Source organism: Mixophyes fleayi, chromosome 3 (genome assembly GCF_038048845.1).
Source record: "Mixophyes fleayi isolate aMixFle1 chromosome 3, aMixFle1.hap1, whole genome shotgun sequence".
In the NCBI taxonomy this organism is placed as follows: Eukaryota; Metazoa; Chordata; class Amphibia; order Anura; family Limnodynastidae; genus Mixophyes; species Mixophyes fleayi.
Window position 1 is genome coordinate 329,120,482 of NC_134404.1, and position 20,614 is coordinate 329,141,095.

Here is a 20,614-nt window from a genome sequence, read left to right on the forward strand (position 1 = left end):
ATAGATATGAGACGGATAGATATAGGATAGATAGATAGATATGAGACAGATAGATATAGGATAGATAGATATGAGACAGATAGATATAGGATAGATAGATAGATATGAGACGGATAGATAGATAGATAGATATGAGACGGATAGATATAGGATAGATAGATAGATACAGACAGATAGATAGATAGATAGATATGAGAGAGACGGATAGATAGATATGACATAGATATGAGACAGATAGATAGATACGAGATAGATAGATACAGATAGATAGATAGATAAATAGATATAGATAGATAGATAAGAGAGAGACGGATAGATAGATATGACATAGATAGATAGATAGATAGATATGACATAGATATTAGACAGATATATTTAGGATAGAGAGATAGATAGATATTAGAGATAGATATATATATATATATATATATATATATATATATATATATATATATATATATATGAGAGAGATATGAGACATATAGGATAGATGGATAGATATGATAGATAGATGGATAGATATGAGATAGACATATATATGAGAGAGATAGAATATGAAAGAGAGAGATGAGACAGATATATAATAGAGATGGATAGAAATGAGACAGATGTGAGATAGATAGATAGGAGAGAGAGAGAGATAGATAGAAAAGAGATCCCATATTAAGAAGGCTTTTTATCAAGTCCCTATTATATTGAAGTTTCCTATTACTGTCTATCACAGTTTATCATTAAAGATGGCGCTCAGCTCCCCGTGTCTTAGCGATCACCAGGATACTACATGTATGCGCACCAGACTTGTGGTGTCACTGCCAGATTTGTATTTAAAAAAAAATTGGCAAAAGCGTCTGTTTTGGCGCCCATATATGTGCTATACATATTGATAAAAGTAAATTACTGTGCTCTGAAACATACAAAACCAGTGTCCTCTGCATTTCCTTTGCTTATTATTATTGTAGACCTGACTATCTTAACTTGTGTGTATATATATATATATATATATATATATATATATATATAATAGAATGACCTGTGGTGTTTATATTGTACCACAATAGTGTCGGAATATAATCTTCCACCACATTAAAATATGCAAACGCGAAGATCTGTTTGATCCAGAAGTTTTGACTTTCCTGAAAGTCTTATCTGCAAGCAGTAGGTGACAGCTTGCTGCTGTTATTTCATTTATGCATTTTGACAGATGGCACTGGAGAGTATAATGCACTTTTAGACTTCTCTATCAGTCTAATGGAGGTAACCGAAGGTTCTCTCAATTCTTCTCTTGGCACAGGAAGTATGTCAGTGAAATTACTGTCCTTTGTGATGAGGAAACCTCCCAGGCAAAAACTGTAGAGAGTTTATTTCAGAAACTGTAGTAAATATGTACATTATTTTATATTTTTTTATTACTTTTATCTATGTTCATATTATTATACATATTATAAATGTGTGTGTATGTGTGTATATATATATATATATATATATATATATATATATATATATATATATATATATATAATCTACAATCTTTACTGTAATGTTCCATGGTTCGAAGCACCGTCCCTAAAACATACTTAAAATAGTGTACATGATGCTTTTACCAAAAAGCAGCAATTTTTCACTTTCTTTTGATCTGGTTTTCAGATCTTTCTGGGTAAAAGACGCCAAATCTGTAAATGTTGTTTTCATGGGGTGCTTGATTTGACAAAATACTTTTCCAAGATGTATTTTTTTTTTAACGTATTTCTAAATTGTATTAAATAAACATCACTATACATACTGGGCCTGATTCATTAAGGAAAGTAAGGCAAAAAAAAAGGAGTAAGTATTCTCCTGGACAAAACCATATTACAATGCAAGGGGTGCAATTTAGTTTATTATTTTGCACATAAGTTAAATACTGGCTGTTTTTTCATGTAGCACACAAATACTTGATACCTTTATTTTTACACTGATATTTTAAAGTTGATCCAGGACATGCCCTACCCCAACCATAAATCAGTCCTCACATTTTACATTTACCTCCCCCCGCCAATGCAACATGGTTTTGCCAAGGTGCAAAGATTCTCTCTTTTTTTTTTTTTGCTTTACTGTCCTTAATGATTCAGGTTCAGTGTATGTGTATGTATGTATGTATTTGTATATGTATATATATATATATATATATATATATATGTGTGTGTATATATATATATATATATATATATATATATATATATATATATATATATATATATATATATATATGACACACACACATCAATATATATACAATGTGAATATTGCACCACATTGAGAATTGTTAATATCTCTCACCACAAAGTCATCCAATCAGTTCAGTTTCACATAATCTTCTTTTTAAGTCTTTAAAAAACAAACCAGGGAACACAGTGGGTAAGAAGACGTAATTGACCTTGGGGGTCTACATTGATTTTCTACACATACATCTTCATTTCTGATAAATTATAAAGCCATTAATTTGCTGAGGAGATGGCAGGCCCAGCCTGCGGCACAGATGTGTCCTAAGCAGGCAGGCTTACGGCGCTCACATAATGCCAAGAAGTACTGGAGGAAAATGACGGGGTCTGAAGTGTTATGGTTTGGTCTCTCTCCTCCGGGAACCGTTTTGGTCGCTCTCACGTATCCATTTTATTGTGATCGTGATTTTTTATTTTTTTATTATTATTACATAGTAGATTAGCAGCCATTTACAATATGTAATAATATGTGTATAACATGTATGTATTATATATGGTTTTTTTTCCCCCCCGGAAAGCAGTGTTGTAAAATGTATTCATTGTTTATATTACTGATTGACCTAAACCCAGTATAAGTCTCTGCCAGAGTTCTGTGTGAGAGCTGAATCCTATCTCTGTGCAGTTAATCATGTTACTGCATCCTGTATGCTATATACTATATTCCATGTTATATGTTTGATGTTTATGTGTCAGGCTTTTATTTTAAAGTAAATTCACCATACAAAATTGGTTTTCCATAATGTATAATAAACTAATTTTGAAGTTATTATACCAGGTTAACAGCTGTGGAGACAATATGTAAGTATCTGATGCAAATAAGAGATTGTTGAAATCTAGTTTTTGTGTATTTTACAAAGTCCAGAGCCACAGAACAGCGCCCCCAGGTGGCTAAGTGAGAACTGTTGGACAAAGAACTGCTATGTTGACAATATTGATGTGCTCTAGTGGTTTTGCAGTTGCCGTTGACATGATTGTCTGTCTGTGTTTACAAAACGTTTTCCTTGACTAGCGCAATTCTACATGCAGGAAGGTCTTTCTCCCAATCACTTGAAAAAGGCCAAGCTTATGTTCTTCTATACCCGCTATCCAAGTTCTAACATGCTGAAAACGTTCTTCTCAGACGTCAAGGTAAGTGCTGCTGCCTTTTTGTTTTCTAATTAAATCCCGGGGGAAGGAACTGTACAGTGTCTTTTACTTGCTGGGAACACTCCGTATTATACTGTTGCTGATAACATTGTGTGAGAGCGTTGTCCTTGATGTATAGAGTTGTGCAATGATAAAATATTTTGTAATTGGAGAGATTTTGTTACCACTTGATACATATAGTGCAAGAAGTTATTACCTTTAATGCTGTTTTTAACACTAAGTTCTGGTTTGTGCCAATATGATTATAAACTAAACCCATTTGCAATCACTAAAGGCTTTTCAAAGCTTACATCCCGAATCTACAATTGTTTAACATTTTGACCTAGACCTCTAAACAGCGCGACCTCCCTCCATTAATCCTGCGCTATCTTGTTGGGCCTCACTTATAATATTATGTCATTCATGCTGCAGTGTTTGATATTGAGGTAGGTAAGCACTTTAAATCATTTAGCAAGGTTGAAATTTTGTGCGGCACATTCTTTTTGGCCATAATAACAGACATTTTAAATTTCAGACGCAGTGAGCAAAATTAATTTATTAATTTAAACTATTTAACCCACTCAATTTAAACTAGATGCTAATATTATTTTGTATTATGTTTAGCCCTCTTGGGAATAGAGAGTAGCCTGAAGAGTATAGCTTTTAAAGTGTACGTATTACCTACATAGAGTGAAAGCAGCCATTTTGTGGAGTGAACTCATAGGCAAACCGAGGGGGGGGGGGTCCTCGTGCCTGGAAACCCCCCTCCAAGCCTGGGGCACTGTATAAATGAGGTGACTGGACACTGCCCCTGCTTCACACGGCTCTGCTCGAAAAGAGAGAGCTGCATGCACCTAATAGTAGTGCACGCAGCTTTGCCCATGTATATTTTGGGGATAGGGAGAGTTGGAGAGCAGCCAAGCACTCTCTAAAATTACAGCCACGCCCCCATGCATGCTGGACACGCCCACTGGTGGCGTGGTGTGGAAACCCCCCTCTGCGAATCCTGCGTTTGCCCCTCAAACTGGTAGGTTGTATTCTGATATATTGGTCCAACCCACAACATGGCTGCCACTGCCTCCATTGTTTGTGTGGGACACCTGACTAAGTCTTGAGTAGTGTCATTCATTTGTAATAGTGTCATTAGAGTATTTGGGAAATTCTGCGGTAAATTAGTTTGGGAAAGATTCCCTGTTGCGCCAATGCACAAAGGAACAGGAAAAATTGTTTCCGTCTAAGTCATTAGCATTTGTCGGTTTGTGAAATCTGTTCATTTAAAAGTACACTTACACCTAAAATGTCAATCAGCTCCTGAAATGTTTCATATATAACTGTGAATCTCCACTTCACTTGCAGGTTAGATTTAACAGTCCTTGAATCTCTTTATGAAGCTAACCTAGGCCTGTTTGCAGAACTAAGATCATTCGTAATAAAAATAAATAAATAATTGTTCAAGCTAAGCTTCCAGTTCCTATCCCAGTTGTACATTGCTACTGCCTATGCTGATATGCAGAAATGAGACACTGATGTATCTTCAATGTACCAAATAAATATTGATATAGATATTGTTAACATTCCAAGTGATAATTGTGATAAAATCTGAGGATGTCTAATAAATGTCCAAGAGCCTCACAGTACAGCGTGAACGTCCCTCTAATTGTCCCGTCAGTACTGCTTTCCCATACTTCTGCTTACATAAGCAAACTGTAGCATGGCAGTTTCCCTTTCTAAAGAAAATGCTACATTGACATCCCCCCCCCCCCCCCCCCGTTGCACTTGCTGCCGACAAACAAAAGTGTTGATTGTCTCTTATTTACAACTTAATTTGTTGTTGATGTCGTCTACACGGAGCATAAGGAGGATGAATAAAGTGACAGATTCAGGGCACATCATTCAAATGAGGGTATGAAAGCCTCTGACTTCCAGCTGCATGCTCCCTCCATCTACAGAATATTAGTCCCTCCTTTTTTTTAATTTTTTTTGACGCAAGTAATTATTTCTTCACATTGACTTGAATTTATGTTAACAACTTTAAGTTTGGTGAAACACTGATCGGGGTTTTAATTAAGCTCACGGTATTATTATCTATCTAGACTGATAAACACCAATTTTAGCCGAAAACAAACAAAACATTTTTTTCCGAACACAGAAAATTGAGAACATTTTACTTGTCTATCGCAGACATCTCCAGTATAAGTGTGAGATTAAGGGCTAGATTTACTAAGCTGCGGGTTTGAAAAAGTGGGGATGTTGCCTATAGCAACCAATCAGATTCTAGCTGTCATTTTGTAGAAGGTACTAAATAAATGAAAGCTAAAATCTGATTGGTTGCTATAGGCAACATCCCCACTTTTTCAAACCCGCAGCTTAGTAAATCTAGCCCTCAGACTTGTAGAGTTGCACATCTACATAGTGTCTATTAGCCAGCAAATGAAAACACTGCCCTGTAATGGGTATATTTTTTTTAAGTGTCCCCCAATAATATGCTAAAAAAGTAACAACAGTACATCACCTGTTTAAGTCGTCTCTGTATTTTTTAAAAAGAAGAGCAGATGCGTTATATAATTAAAGAAGATGGTTACATGAGAGCTATTGAATACTTTTGAAGACCCTCTAGCCGAATCACAATATTTATCCCAATTGGCTGGGGGCTCGTGGCAGCATACCTGGGGAAAGAGGGGTCTCCCCCTGGGCCGGATGTGAGCCAATCACGCAAATTATTTCAATAAAAAAGAAAGCTTGTAATTTTCATCTAAATACTTACTGGATTTAAAAGAAAAAATCCACCTAAATGGTTAAATGCGTGTCTCTCTTAAAACTGCTGCTCTGCATTGTGAAAAAAGGTGCAAGCAGAATTTTTTAATGCTCCTGAACATTATTTAAATTATCAAAGAACTCTATTAATCTATAGTAATGCTTTTGTAAAAAAAAAAACATCTGTTTGGACAAACCCTTAGACCAGCGATGGGCAACTTGAGGTCTGCATGTGTGGCCCTCCAACCCACAGTAGGGCCGCATATTAACCTTAAACGCTGTAATAAAATACACAGATCTAAAAGGACCCGTATATTCCTACATCAGCCGCTGGGTCCAAAATGCTCCCTCGTGAAACTCAGACCCCCGTTTTACCCAACATTTCCCCACATTCCCTGAGAGTCCTACATGCTACTCAAACTTTCCACTTGCCACAAAATGCTCCCACATGCCACTCAAATCCCCCCCATACTCTGTCCCACATGCTCCCATTCACCCCTCCCTGGAAGTACCAGTGACCACCCACTATGACTCTAATGACCAGTAGATAGTCACTTTTTAGTAATAATGCTTGTTACATTAGTAGTTGGTGATCACTGGTAATTATTAATACCACCCTACCTGTACAGTTCTTGCTTACCTAGTTAATGAAGTTCAATGGGTCAGGAATGACGGTCACAGCTCCTTCCCATGAAGGAAGACGGGAGACCACGCGGCACGGACCGCGCTGCGCTCCCTCCTCCTCTGACCTTAGGTGTGCCGCATGACCTCCCTGCGTGGTGCAGAGGTGGTCACGTGATGCAGAAGGCCAAAGTCACATTCACTCTTATTCTCTTTATAACATGCTGAGCTTCACCCACGACCCCAGCTCTTATTCAGTAAGAGCTGGGACCTTGTGAGATGATGGTGGGACATAGAGGTGAAGGCTCGGTGGGCCACTGGCTCCCTAGGAACACCTGTTGCCCAGCACTGTTTTACATAACCAATATTGACTAATACTTTCAGGCGTGCACTATGTATAAAACTGCATTAGTAAAAGATGTATGCAACAAATGTCTTGAGTATAACAGCATTTAATAAGCTTTCTTTAGTCTACATATAGTGCAGAAATTGAAGCAAGTCGGCCTTTCTCTATATCTGGCTAGGTATTTTCACTTTATTTAATACAACACTTGACATGAAGTAACCACTGGTAATGTGAATGTCCTCATAGACCGAGATAGCCGCTGAGAGCTTTGTAACCGTGAGATTGTCAGACTGGCACGTACTGTAAGTTACATGCATTCCCTGTTATTGGCTTCCAGCTTCTAACTAAGAATCATTTTCCAGCCTTGTCCCACATGCTGCTGATCCTCATCAATTTATTTAAATGAGACTGGGTCGCAGAAGCCTAACGTCGATGCTGTGATAAAATTATAAAAGGCACTTTTAACGTAAAGCAGATGTCCGCTTTAAAAGCTTTATTAAGTTTGTATACAGCTTAGCAGATATGATAGGGACATGGCCACCTGTCTTTTTTTTTTTTTGTCAGCTGTAATCACTAATTTTATATTACAGCAGTGCTTGAAAAAGAGACAAACACTTCTCCATTTGTGCTGCACACGTGGCCGTTATCATTAGGGGCTTTTATGGGAAACGTAAAAAAACTTGTTGATATTGTAAATCTGTTGCATTTGTGGACTGCATTTAGCAACCATCAGCCACTCGCTGCTAGGGCTTATTCACACTCCAGTGTTATGCAGACGGATTGCTTCGTTAAGTACGTGGAATCTGCATTGTGAGCAAAAAAAGCAATGGTGTACTCAGATATAAGTTTTTGGGTTTAGGGTGCGTGATTAGTTATTCTGTAAGCATCTTTTCTTTTGCATTGAAAGTTCTCCTGCAGACAGGTGGGAGCCGACAGCTTGACGGTTTTTGGTGTATGATCTGTTCACTATTAAGGGTTCTGTTGCATTTTTTAATCCATATTTTGCCACGTTTATTTCACCCCTGCATTGATGCATTTTACAACTTTGTTTCATTCAAGTTATTTCATCCCACAAAAAGAAAACTCAGTTTTGCAACCGAGTGCAAAACTAAATGTATAAACTGCACTCTGCAAGGAATGCCTGTGATTAGTCCACCTCCTCCAATCAGAGGGTACAGACCTTTGCACGCTAGCAAATGGGCCACCTTGACCTGCGCATGTGCTTGCCCAAAAAGAAGGCGCGTGGCGTCCCAAATCAAAATTTGTGCTGCGTTCTGTATGGGGAAAAATGGACAAAAATTCTGTAAGTGACATCAGATCGTCTGCGGAAAAGTAATGCTTTGCTTTATTCTGGGTTTAAAACATTGCTTTGTTTGTTATTTTATTTTTTCTTAACTTCATAGTTGAATCTCATGCCTGTCCTTGTTTTCAATATACTTTATTAAGAAGGGTTTTAGACAAATGAAAAGAATGACACAGATTTGCTCCTTCATGCATCAGCTCGAACCCTTCTGCCGTTTGCAAGGATAACATACGTGTAGCGCAGCTTAACATTCACTACAGGAGCTGTACAGTAATGATCACAACATAGCTCTGAGTAGAATGGAGAGTAGTCTCTTTTCTAATGATAACATTGGGTATATGCTGTCACTCCCTCACAGTGTAAGGACTGGAAACATATCTTTGGGGAGGGTTTAATACTGTTTTGAAGGGTAATTGGTATTGATGAGATGCCCGATACAATAATTTGCTAGTCCTTTAAGACAAATTTGAATTAAAATTCTCATTGACATCCTATTTTTTTTCCACTTGTGACAGAAATAATAGAATATCTGAATCTTCAATGTATTATGGCACAGCAGAATTTGGATATAACATAAATTATTAGGGTCAGACCTGCCTCTCGTTATCATATTACATGAAGAGACATACTTTAACATTGTCATACAGAATATTTCATAGGAGGACAGAAAATGGTGGTGTAGCCTGTAGCAGCCAATCAGATGTTTGTTCAGAATTTATAAATTGCATTAGAAGATGACAGGAAGCATCTGATTGGTTGCTATTTTTCTTTGCATCAGTTTAAATAACCCAAACAGTCATATAAAGAGAAGAAAAATATGGAGATGGTAGCTTATACATGCAATGGATCCTGTTTCCTTATAATCCCATGTTAGTTCATTATAAAGCTCATGTTGATTGTGCATAGATGTACAGCTTCCCAAATACACAGTGTTCTCTCTTTGAGTGGTTGCACCTGGAAGATGGATATCCAGACGTCTAGCCTGGCACTGTGTCACCAGTGAGTCCTTCTGGAGGTTGTGCCAAAGTTGTTTTATACCTTATGCTGTCCCCAGTCTTAAAGACGAGCCTTTGTGGGAGGCAGGGTCAAAGCCCAGATAACCAAATTGATTTCACCCTAGTGTCTCATTAGTTGTGTGAGTCTGGAGACTGCATTGCCCTGTACATCATGTGATGATGTCTGTAAGCTCTGTGTCTGATAAGGGTCAGGGGCTTAGAAAGGAAAGATCATCAAGAAAAAGGTTCTTGTTGTGAAGTAAAAGTTATTATTTTTTACAAGTAATGGTTTAACAGGACACACCAGGGTGGTGCACGTGGCAGAAATACTCATATTGCCTTTTTATATATTTATACCGCCAGACACATGAAATACTTGTACTCTCCCTAGAACAGTACCAAATCCATATTGAGATTATTAGAAGGCAGTCTCCTCCCACTCATTAGCATACTGTGCCATTGGAGAATTAGACAGGACATGTCAGCAGGAAAAGGCAGATACGATAATAATTAGTATATTAAGCCCTTCAGAAACAAGTAACAGACATAGCACGTAGGCTATATATATATATAATTGAATCAGATCATGCAAGCTCACGCTGACAGGTGCCCTTTAAATTTGCATGTGCATGCGACGTGTATAACCCTCACATGGATACGTTTAATAGGTGTACACGGATGGAAAGTATTCATCCAAAGCTGCCATAATGTATGAAACGTGACTGAATGCCGTCTCACACGTGTGCGGACATGTTTATTTTGTAAACCATGCTTATGCGCTATGACGGATAAACTTTCCCACATTACGTTTTATGTGCGGTTGTCAGTGCAATGGAATGTAACACGTGGGGTTTTTAAGCACAAATAGCTTTAAATATGTGCCTCCACCCAATACTCCACACGTGTTTATATAGTGAGAATTTAGGCTGAATCAGCGACTTTGATGCACATGTGAAAGGACCCTGATAAGGCATGTTTTATTTAATAGCCCATGACAAATGTAGGGATCTTGAATCAAGGTAAGATGGAGCTTAACATTGGTGTTAATACATGGCAATAAATGTTTTTCATTCACCCTCAGGCCCAACACACACAAGCCAATCAGGCATGGGGGGTGGGGGGTGCTGTAGGAAAAGTTCAGCTAGTTCTAAACGGTCTTTCTCCAGTTAGGTCTAGATGAGAAGGTGCTGTTCTTGTGTTCTTGGCATCATTAATTCACAGCCAGCCCGAACACTGTAAAAGTTAAATTAATGCAGAATGCACGGGCCCAATGAGCTTATATTAGAGATGCTCAGGCTTGGTTTCCTGAAAACCGAGCCCACCCGCACTTAGGGGATCCGAGTAGGTTCGCAAGCCGGCTTGTTACTTTCATGCGTCCTCAGGTCTGAATCGAGGCAAAATGTCATTTTTGCGTTGTCAGATCTCGCGAGTTTTGGATTCCATAAGTACCTCCCTCCCCAGGAGATCCAGCGCCATTGCTCACACAGAAACAGGGGTAGCAGTGTTCTTGTCACTTGACAAAAATTGACTGGAAATTAATGTTGTTGCAGTTAATAATAATGTAGGGATAAAAAAAAGAGCCAAATTATGTGATGTTGGCAAAAAAAATAAATAGGGATTTTAGAAAAAAATCGTGATCCAAAACACGTGAGGGCGGTTTTGCCAAAACCAAAACACGAACTTAATCCAGATCCAAAACCAAAACACGGGGGTCAGTGAACATGTCTAATTAATATATATATATTTTTTTCTGATTTTGTAGTAATCTCCCATGGAGGGGTGATATCATAAAATCTGGGTGGCTCAGTTTAATGGAAGCTTGTATCAGCAGCGCGTATAAGTAGTCTCTAGTTGTAGTCTTTGGATGCTTTTCATCTCTATATTTATACTCCTGCTGGTATAAAATCAGATTGTGATGCACGTGCCTTAAATGCGATCCTCATTACATCACTCTGACAAACATGCTATAGGCACACTCAAATAACGTACAATAGAAATAGCATAACGAATGTCAATGTATGTCAACATTCCGGATTATGATGTTATATTTAAGTCTTAGATTAGGGCATAGGGCCCAAACAGTGTATACTGCACTTAAACGTTACAGCGGATGTTTGTACACATTTTAACAAGTCTCTTTTCTGTGACTCCCTCTGTTGTGCCCCAGTGAGAATAGCTAACTTCAACCTCATTAAATCTTGATAGAAAGGCACCGAGGGGTCAAGCATAAAGGATCCCTTTATCCCCTATCGCCCAGCATCTTGCCTATTCTCCTAAACTTTCCCTGCACTCTTCAATCGTACAGGCCGCGCACCGTGCAGAACACACTTTATACCTCACATCCCATGTGGTTTAAATGAAGGGTTTTCTATCACACAGTTTGTCTTGGGTCTGTTATAGGGAAGAATTGTTTTCCCAGCCCCAAATGGTTAATTCTAATTATTCTGTGTTAGAACCAGGGGTTAATTCAGTGGGGCGCATTGATTTATTCTAACAGATCTAATATGAACCTCACACTCAGGTTACTGCTCAGAACATTTCCTCTGTGATCCGTAGACCTAACTGATGTTTTTCCTGTAAATCTGTCATGAAAGAGCCTGTTCTCTGTTACACACCTCTCTAAGTCATTTTAAGGCAGGTTTAAACAATCTGAATAAAATGATTAATATGTCCTAGCAAAATCATCAGAATTAGACAAGGCAGCTGTCATTTTGGTTGATTTCTGACTTCAGTTAGAGTGCTTGCTTGCAAAGCCTTTATACACATGGTGCTTTTGTGATCATAGCTTTTATATAGATTATTATAGTTATTAGAATTGTTATTATTTATTTATAAAGCTCTCACTCAGCACTGTCCATTGTAAGCAACACATACAGTGCATTATAACAAATTGTTTGTTATTAGCCAGGTAGAAATGTAATACAGCATGGGGACACAGCATGAATGAGAATGCTGCTCAAAAGAGCTTGCAATCTAAAAAAAAAAGAGGACAGAAACAAGAGAGAGGGGGGAACCATTAAAGTGATGCAGTGAGTGTGAGCTGCAAAGTCGGTATTGCTGTTAATGGGGAAAGATGCTGTGATAAGATGAATGAAGCTAATCATTACCAGATGAAGTTATATGCTTGTTTGAATAGATGAGTCTTTATATTTGGAGTCCCTGTGAGAGTCTGGGGACAGGCGGAAGAGAGGTCTAGAGAACAGGGGGAGGCATGAGAGAAGTCATGGAGGCAGGGGCGGAACAGTGCAGCCCAGGGACCGTAGCAAAATTAGGGGAGGGCGACAGGGCATGGTGATCCCATCCCAGAGCAGGGTGCCGCTGATTACCATGCACTGTCTAATGCGCATGCATACTCAGAAGAGGTAATGCCAGGCCACACCCCCTATAGTTACCCCCGCCCCCCTTGTATGGAGGCATGATGAAGGAGTTTAGAGAGGAAGGATGAAGGAGAACATGTAAAAGGTGCAACATTGCCGAGGGATTTGTAGGTTAAGACTCCGCTTATGAACTGTATCCTGTACATGACAGGCAGCCAGCGTGCTGACAGATACATTATATCCCCACTGAAATGTAATGTATACTGTAGCTCTGACCCCATTAAAGGGCTTCATCTTTTGCGGTAACAGAGAATTATTTTGAGTGCCACACGTTTCCCTCATTTAAGATGTCACGTAAAAAATTGTTTAACCCATTATTGAGAGGTGGGATAGTGCAGCCCTGCTCTGTAGGTTTGACCTGTATCCTTTCGTGTACAATAAATAGTTTTTTGCCTTGTTAAATTCACTTTTATAAAACTGTTCTTTCTTTCATTTCTTAAAACATACGCTACAATAAAATGTGATTGTTCAGTATTATTCAAACTTTTTTTTTTTCACTCTTCATTTTCATCAACTTTAATTTAGTGGTTTGTACATCCTACCCTGCAACTTGTTCCCAGAACATTGCTTAATCTATCTGGCTCCTATCAAAACCTTTATATCATCTGGGCAACCGCTCTGTGGATACAACTGTATCCAATGTACAGATCTGAGCTGTGTCATTTAAAAGGGCAGAAAAAGCCCAACTATAACAGATGATATAAAGGAATTGGCAAGAAACACAGAAGAAGGAAGAAAGTTGGAATTAGGTGACAGATATATATAATATATGACTTCTTAACGATGCCTGTATAAATCAGAATCTTCAGGGATTTGGACTTTTGTCGTTTTAATCCAGAGTGTTACCATCTCCTTTACAAAAACACTATGTCCTACAGGCTGATTTGTTTTGAATAATTTAGAAAGTTTTCCTTACATTGAGGGGGCCTTATGCCGTGGGAAACGTTCAGTCACAGTGACTCTCTCTGGGTGGAAACACAAGCCCTTTTTAATTGTGATTCATTTTAACACTAGCGCATGAACACACTGCAGATGTCTTCGCCCGTCTTTTTAGAACAATCGATCCTTCTTTTCCCTCTTTCTCTGGAAGACAAAAGAGAATAACAAACAATTAGGAAAATGAAAGAGAAATACTCCATTATTTACACTCCTGCAGAAAGCTACTGGCAGAACGCTGCATTGTTTTGTCATTTAACTATAAAAAATTGATCATGTCATTATATTTATTTTGAGTATTTCATGATAATGGGCCTTCAGCCCAAAAAAAAAGATTGTCCTAACAATGAAGGTGTTGACAATTTTAATAATATATTCACCTTTTTGTATACATTGGGGGCATTTATGAAAACCGTTCCACAGGTAACAGTGGAGAAAAGGTCGGTTAATTCAACAAGTTGGAGTTTCTTTTCCTAAATTGTAATAAAAAAATGACAGTAAGAATCTGATTAGTAACTACAGGCAAAATGTCCTTTTTTGTATCCTCTCCTGTGGAACAGATATGTAGCGTCTAAAAAGAGCAGGGCCAATAAGGTGCATACTCTTTATGTTATCATATGCTTATTCCATCTCTATCAGCTAGTGGCTATACGCCCCCCGCATTTGATTCGGTCCTTAGGAACCTGAATACAGCTTGAACCAATGTCCACCAGCGCTAACGCGTTTGCCCTGGGCGGTCAATGACATTATGATATCATCACATACTACTTCTATGGATGGAGTCCAATTGGATCCACAATGATAGATTATTTGTAATCTAAGTTAGCGTGGGGAGGGGGGTTGTTAAAATGAAACTGTCATTTGTTTGATAACTGCGGCAGGTGTTTGTAAAGCAGATATATCACTATACTCTGGGAAATTAGCTTTAGCTTGTATTGCATTTTTAGGTTGACTTATACCAGAAAGGAACTATGGAATGACGCTCACAGAACAGTTAAATATGTCCCTATTTGTACCTCATAATTGTCTACTCTCCCTAGTAAAGTGGGCAGGGGCTTTGATGACGCGATTCGCTGTGAATCTCGTCATCATCCCCGGAGGGGGGGGGGGGTAAAAACAAAAAGTCGGCAAGTAAGTTTTATATGGTTACATGATTACAGATGGTATACTTGTTTCCCATTGTCTGTAGATAACAATTTGCTCAAAGATCTAGTTTTTTCTGTCTTATTGTTGGAATAAATGTTCTCATACTGGAGAGCCTCAGTTGTTATCTCTGTAGATTTTCTCACCCATTAGGATCGGCCTGTAAAACAACAGGTAGCTGTGCTAGGACTAATTAGCTGATTATGCTGTGTGTAGCATAGCCTATAGCTAAGACTTGTGTTTGTGTTTCATTTACTTGGTCACTTATTAGTGTAGTCAAGAAAAGGCCCATTCAGATCCAAAGCCGATCATTAAAAATGGCTCTGCCCTCGCAATATCCGTTGGTTACCTTATATCTCTCTTTGCTGTCTCCCAAAATGGGCAGGTTCACCAGTGGTCCCTGTGCATGGTCCAGCTTTGTGAGTATAGACTCAGACAAGCAATATCAGTGACTGTTTTAGGATAATTGTGATGTAAGTGCGTGCACAGATGCTACAGATTGGATAAACAACTATTATGTGTAAACGTCCATTTAGATAGTCAGCTACTGACCTTTTGAGTGCATAGAGCAGTTATAGGCAACCTGATGCACTTCAGGGGCCCCATGGGCGTTCCTCTAACCTTTAAGAGGGCCGCACATTACCCTTAAATTCGGTACCAAGTTCAAACAAAACATTTAATCAAAGAAAGAGACACCTATCTGTAATCCCGTATCAGCAGGTATTTTAAACAAGTGTTACAAGCTATAACAAACAAGCCTGATAATAAAGCAGAAAGGAGCAGAGGGCTCGTAGGGCCACGTGTGGCCCTAGGGCCGCCAATTGCCCATCACTGGCATAAAGCAGAGACAGTGAGCCTGAGTTGCTGCTGAAGAGAACCCGATTATTAAACCGGAGAGAAAAATATTACCTTTTTAACATTATACATTTGTAACAGAGATAAAAGGACTTCCCTATCTTTTAAAGCATACATGACAGATGCAAATTCATAGTCTGATGCCCCATACACGACATTGAAGAACTAATTCTTCCGCATAACCACCGAAACTTGAGATGATGTTTTATTAATCTTGTTCTCTCATTGGTCATTCTCACGATATCGATCTCTCCTTCACTGTGTCAACTTCAGATGTCTAGCCAGCTCCATTTGCCCCTAGTTCACCTTCTCTATTTCACACCTGTCCTATGTCATCCCTATCGTCGGAGAAGTTGCATTTTGCTCAGAAATACAGATTGTGCAGCTTGTCCCGGCAGCTTTCTGCAGCAAGATGGAGCTTTTCAGGTCATCAGAGCTTGGTATCTCCGTCATTAAACCACCCTCAAGATATGCCGAGAGCAATTTAACACATGCAGGAGACTGGTGTTCGTCTTTAAGCTGTTCCAAATTGTAGCTCTTCCTGCTTCGTGAAGCTCATGTTGTTTCTGTACCCGGCATTCCCTGGTTTAACCAAAGAAAAAAAAAGAACTCTCTCTTTACGCCCTGTTGCTAAATGATAGCGTGCATACTCGTTTTGTTTCTCGCCCTCATTAGGTCATTCATGGCCATTCTAGAAAAGAAAAAAAAAATACCCTTTTTTTTTTTCATTCTCTACAACGCTCCAGTCCATGTGAGACAATGTCTTGTAACAATACAGGAGCCTAATCTCCATGTCAAAGCAATTTCCATTCCCCACTGCACAGGCCGCTATCATTTTGTAATGTTTTGTTTCTTCTTTTAAAAGAATTAACAAAAAAAAAAGAGAGAGAGAGAAGAGTAAGCCGTCACGGGGGCCTGTCGTCCCTTATCTCAGTGTCTGGAAATTTTGGACAGTTTATTTTTGCTGCTCAGATAACATGGAAAGAACTCCAAGTTCAGCAAATCGTAATGGGTTTAAGTTCTATTGAGATGGGCAACCAGAAGATCAGATAACTGGGGTCCTTCAGTTGTCTTTTTAATCAGGTTCCCCGCAAGGCTGAATAGAGACAGAACAGACACACGCAGCGAAAATATAATTCTTGGATAGGTTAAGTACATGTTTGAACTCTCGCAAGCAGAAGCGATTTGATGATGACTTAATCATTTTCTGGTCAATTATCTGTAAGGACCCTTGCAACTGCACAGCAATTATCTTGCAAGATGGCCTTTTGGGACAAACACCAGTCTCCCTGCTTCTGTTTCCTCAGATTCCCTGCCACGAATTTTCATTCACTTCATTATCTCTGTTAACATAGAAACAACTTTCTGTGCAGTAATTACAGCCCCAATGCACACTTTAGCTGTCATCTTGATGGAGGCCTGGATGTGCTCATGGCAGTGTTGGATAAGTGTTCTTTGTTGATTTTTGATTAATGTACACGTCTTCCTGGAGCTTAGGGAAAGTGAATGCTTGTGATGACAAAGGGCAGGGGGTTTACATATCAGATTGCATGATTTAAAGCTATGGGTTTATTAGCTTTTGGCTTGGCAAGCCAGGGTCTCATCTGTTCTTTAAAGGCAAATTCTAGCTAAACTGCATTTCATTTCTTCTTCTAAAGAGTATTTTACAATAGTTGCAAAGACAGGCGTATATATAGCTGCAAATACTATAGGTCATGTGGGTTGTTGACAAAAGTTTGGAAGTTTACAATAAAGTTTAGAGATTCAAAATCGCACGTCCTTATTTAACGAGTAGCCGTTGCCTAGATACAGCTGAGGCAGCCATTTTGTGAGCTCAACCAATACTTGTGAGGATGCAACTTAATTACTCACTAGGGAATCAGCCATTTGATTTGCTCCACCTCTGTGTCTCCCCCATCTGTGTAACAGAAATAAATGTATTCTACCAGTAATTATACCGGTCAGTGATGGTGAAACAAGGGTCACATGTGCAATTCTGCCAACCAAGCTCTGGCTTAAGCGGAATATTTCTGTATATACACTGCCTTACTAATCTAATGCAGTGGATTTATGGGACAAAAAGCACATGGAAATCCCACTTTAGTTCCTTGTGACTCTCCACACTTCTTTAAATGTGTGACTAAATCCTTAACGTAGTCACTTAATGTTACCTGATTTACAGCTCTTACCACTAGGGGCCTGATTCATTAAGGATCTTAACTTAAGAAACTTCTTATTTAAGTCTCCTGGACAAAACCATGTTACAATGCAAGGGGTACAAATTAGTATTCTGTTTTGCACATAAGTTAAATACTGACTGTTTTTTCATGTAGCACACAAATACTTGATAGCTTATTTGTACACTGACATTTAAAGTTGATATTTGTGTGCTACATGAAAAAACAGTCAGTATTTAACTTATGTGCAAAACAGAATACTAATTTGCACCCCTTGCATTGTAACATGGTTTTGTCCAGGAGACTGAAATAAAAAGTTTCTTAAGTTAAGATCCTTAATGAATCAGACCCCTAGATCTGTAAGACAATAATAACTATCCTTACATGGATCTATATCTCAATCTATGGAGACATAATACCTATTCTTTTAGAAATATTATTCCTTCAAAAATCATAAATAATGTTTCTTCAGGCTTTCGGGTATTATGTTATTGAGTATCCCCCCCCCCCGACCCCTCCCCCTCCCTCCACCGTTCCTACATCAGTAATCATATTCCATCTGACATATAGAAGCAGTCTCTAATTCCTGCAGGGCAGTATCACTGTAGTTGGAGTATTGACATAACACTAACACTGTAGTGATCTTAAGAACATCTGTATTTAAAGTTACAACGAGGCTATAAAGGCTTAGAGGGACATGTCAGGTTAGATCACACTAGGTTACATATATGCTTCCTTTGGGTGCATGTATTTCTGTTTTATTATTGGTTTTCCTAATTCTTTGAATACATTGTAGTGTATAGCCAGAATAAAAACATGACAGATTTCATGGTAAGCCATACAGGCAGCTGCATAGGGCAGAGGAATATCTCAGTTATAGGTGCAGCAGTAGACTGTCTTCTGTGCTGGATATTTTCTTTTTTTTTTACAGTTTATTGTTTGTTTGTTTGTTTTTTGAACAGTCTTTATGAATATTATATTTATGCCACAACTTGTATGGGTTGATTAGCTGCGTTCAGTAACTCTCAGAAGAGTGACAAACTGAGTCTCTGATAGATGACAGGCAAATTCTTGAATTCACAGGCTTTAGTAAATGTCACCCCTCATTCTCATAATGTATTTTAGGACACAGTGGGGGTAATGTATCAAGCTGCAAATTTTCTGGGGGGTTTGAAAAGAGGAGATGTTGCCTATAGCAACCAGTCAGATTCTAGCTATCATTTATTTAGTACATTCTACAAAATGACAGCTAGAATCTGATTGGTTGAAACTGGCAGCTTGATAAATTTACCCCAATAAGATAATTGTTTATCTTACTTTATTTTATTTACCATATTTTTAAATTCAAGGAGTTTTTTTTTAGTTTGTTTTGTAGCCAAGTTCATTGTTCCTTAACCAAGTGCAGTTGCATCAAATTGGGCTGAGAAAATGATGTTAAGTTTATGGGGACTGTGTAATGAGAAAACATGGCAAGAAATAACATCTTAGCACAGATTCCACTAAAGTTCAATTGAGATTATTATCTCTGCCAGCAGTGCCATCCCAACACACAGATGTAACAGAGGCTCGTGTTACCAAATGTTTTCATTGTGCGTTAGAGACTACCTTCTATATAAAGTGTATCTCGAGAGACCTGAAGAGGATAAACATGACTGCCTTTTTAGAGCAGAAGACTGAGCCGCCAACCTTGTTTCTCCTTCCAGGCTGTCCAAAGCCTCAGCCAGCTGAACCTTTGTATTATCTCCTGCAACAGAAGGTCTAGATGACACTCTTATTATAGTTTACTTGACTTCAGAGGGATCTAGACTATAATAATAGCCTGGACAATGCCACATGTGCTCGTCTTTGTCACGGATACTCACGTATAAATGTTATATTAGTGCATTATTTTCCGTTAGCCTTACATTAGCTTAAGCCCAAGCTGACTGCGGCCAAATGTTTTACTGACTTTACTCTCACTAGTCTTTTCCATCAGTATGTTTCATTTATTTATTTTTAAATTGTTAATAAAAAGACAAATTGCCCACACAAGGCCGCTTTTTAAAATGAGCTACATGGCGTGGAGATTAATATAAACAAACTTAGACGTTCCCAATTTTGTAGGGAGTCCTATATTTTTTTTTAGGCTGGATTCACACTACAGAAAATGTATCCCGATGCAATATCATGAATGTTTTTACCAATGACTAAAAGCCCCGATCAGCAGCCGATTCATGTGTGCACGCTATACATGTTTTATAAGGTTTACCTTCAGCTCTGTGCTCTTCATCTGTCATAACCATCGGCTGAAAAGATTGTGACCCTGTAAACACTATGGAGATCTGCTGGTTGTGAGTGCATACACACTTCATAATTTGCCCGACATCGTTCCATTTTTTATAGGGATTTGTAGTCTGTTTATAAAATCAAATCAAATCAAACGATACGACGTGCTTTGGGACAATGAAACATGATCTTTGGAGCGTACACACTAATGTGATATAGGCATTCGTTTATCATGTGATTGGCACGATAACCAAGTGAAAAAACTGTAGTGTGTACCCCATACTTGCCAACTCTCCCGGAATGTCTGGGAGACTCCTGCATTTGCAAGAGTCTCACGGACTCCCGGGAGAGTGTGAAAATCTCCCGGATCTGCCCACTTCCTAGTGAAGTGGGCAGAATTAGGTCCAAAACACCATGATTCACTGGGAATCGCTGCGTTTGGCCCCGCCCCGCTATAAA

The 20,614-nt window shown here is 38.7% G+C and overlaps 1 protein-coding gene across 3 annotated transcripts in view; it reads left to right on the forward strand.

Annotated features, from left to right (window-relative positions):
- The window catches only part of PROX1 (prospero homeobox 1), a 68,420-nt gene that overhangs the window by 20,417 nt on the left and 27,389 nt on the right, over positions 1-20,614 (forward strand). For 2 of the 3 annotated variants that reach the window (XM_075204239.1, XM_075204240.1), the window contains exon 3: positions 3,268-3,386. In XM_075204239.1, the coding sequence (XP_075060340.1) occupies positions 3,268-3,386 (119 nt within the window). The remainder of the gene's footprint in view (positions 1-3,267; positions 3,387-20,614) is intronic. The other variant, XM_075204241.1, reaches the window with a different exon arrangement.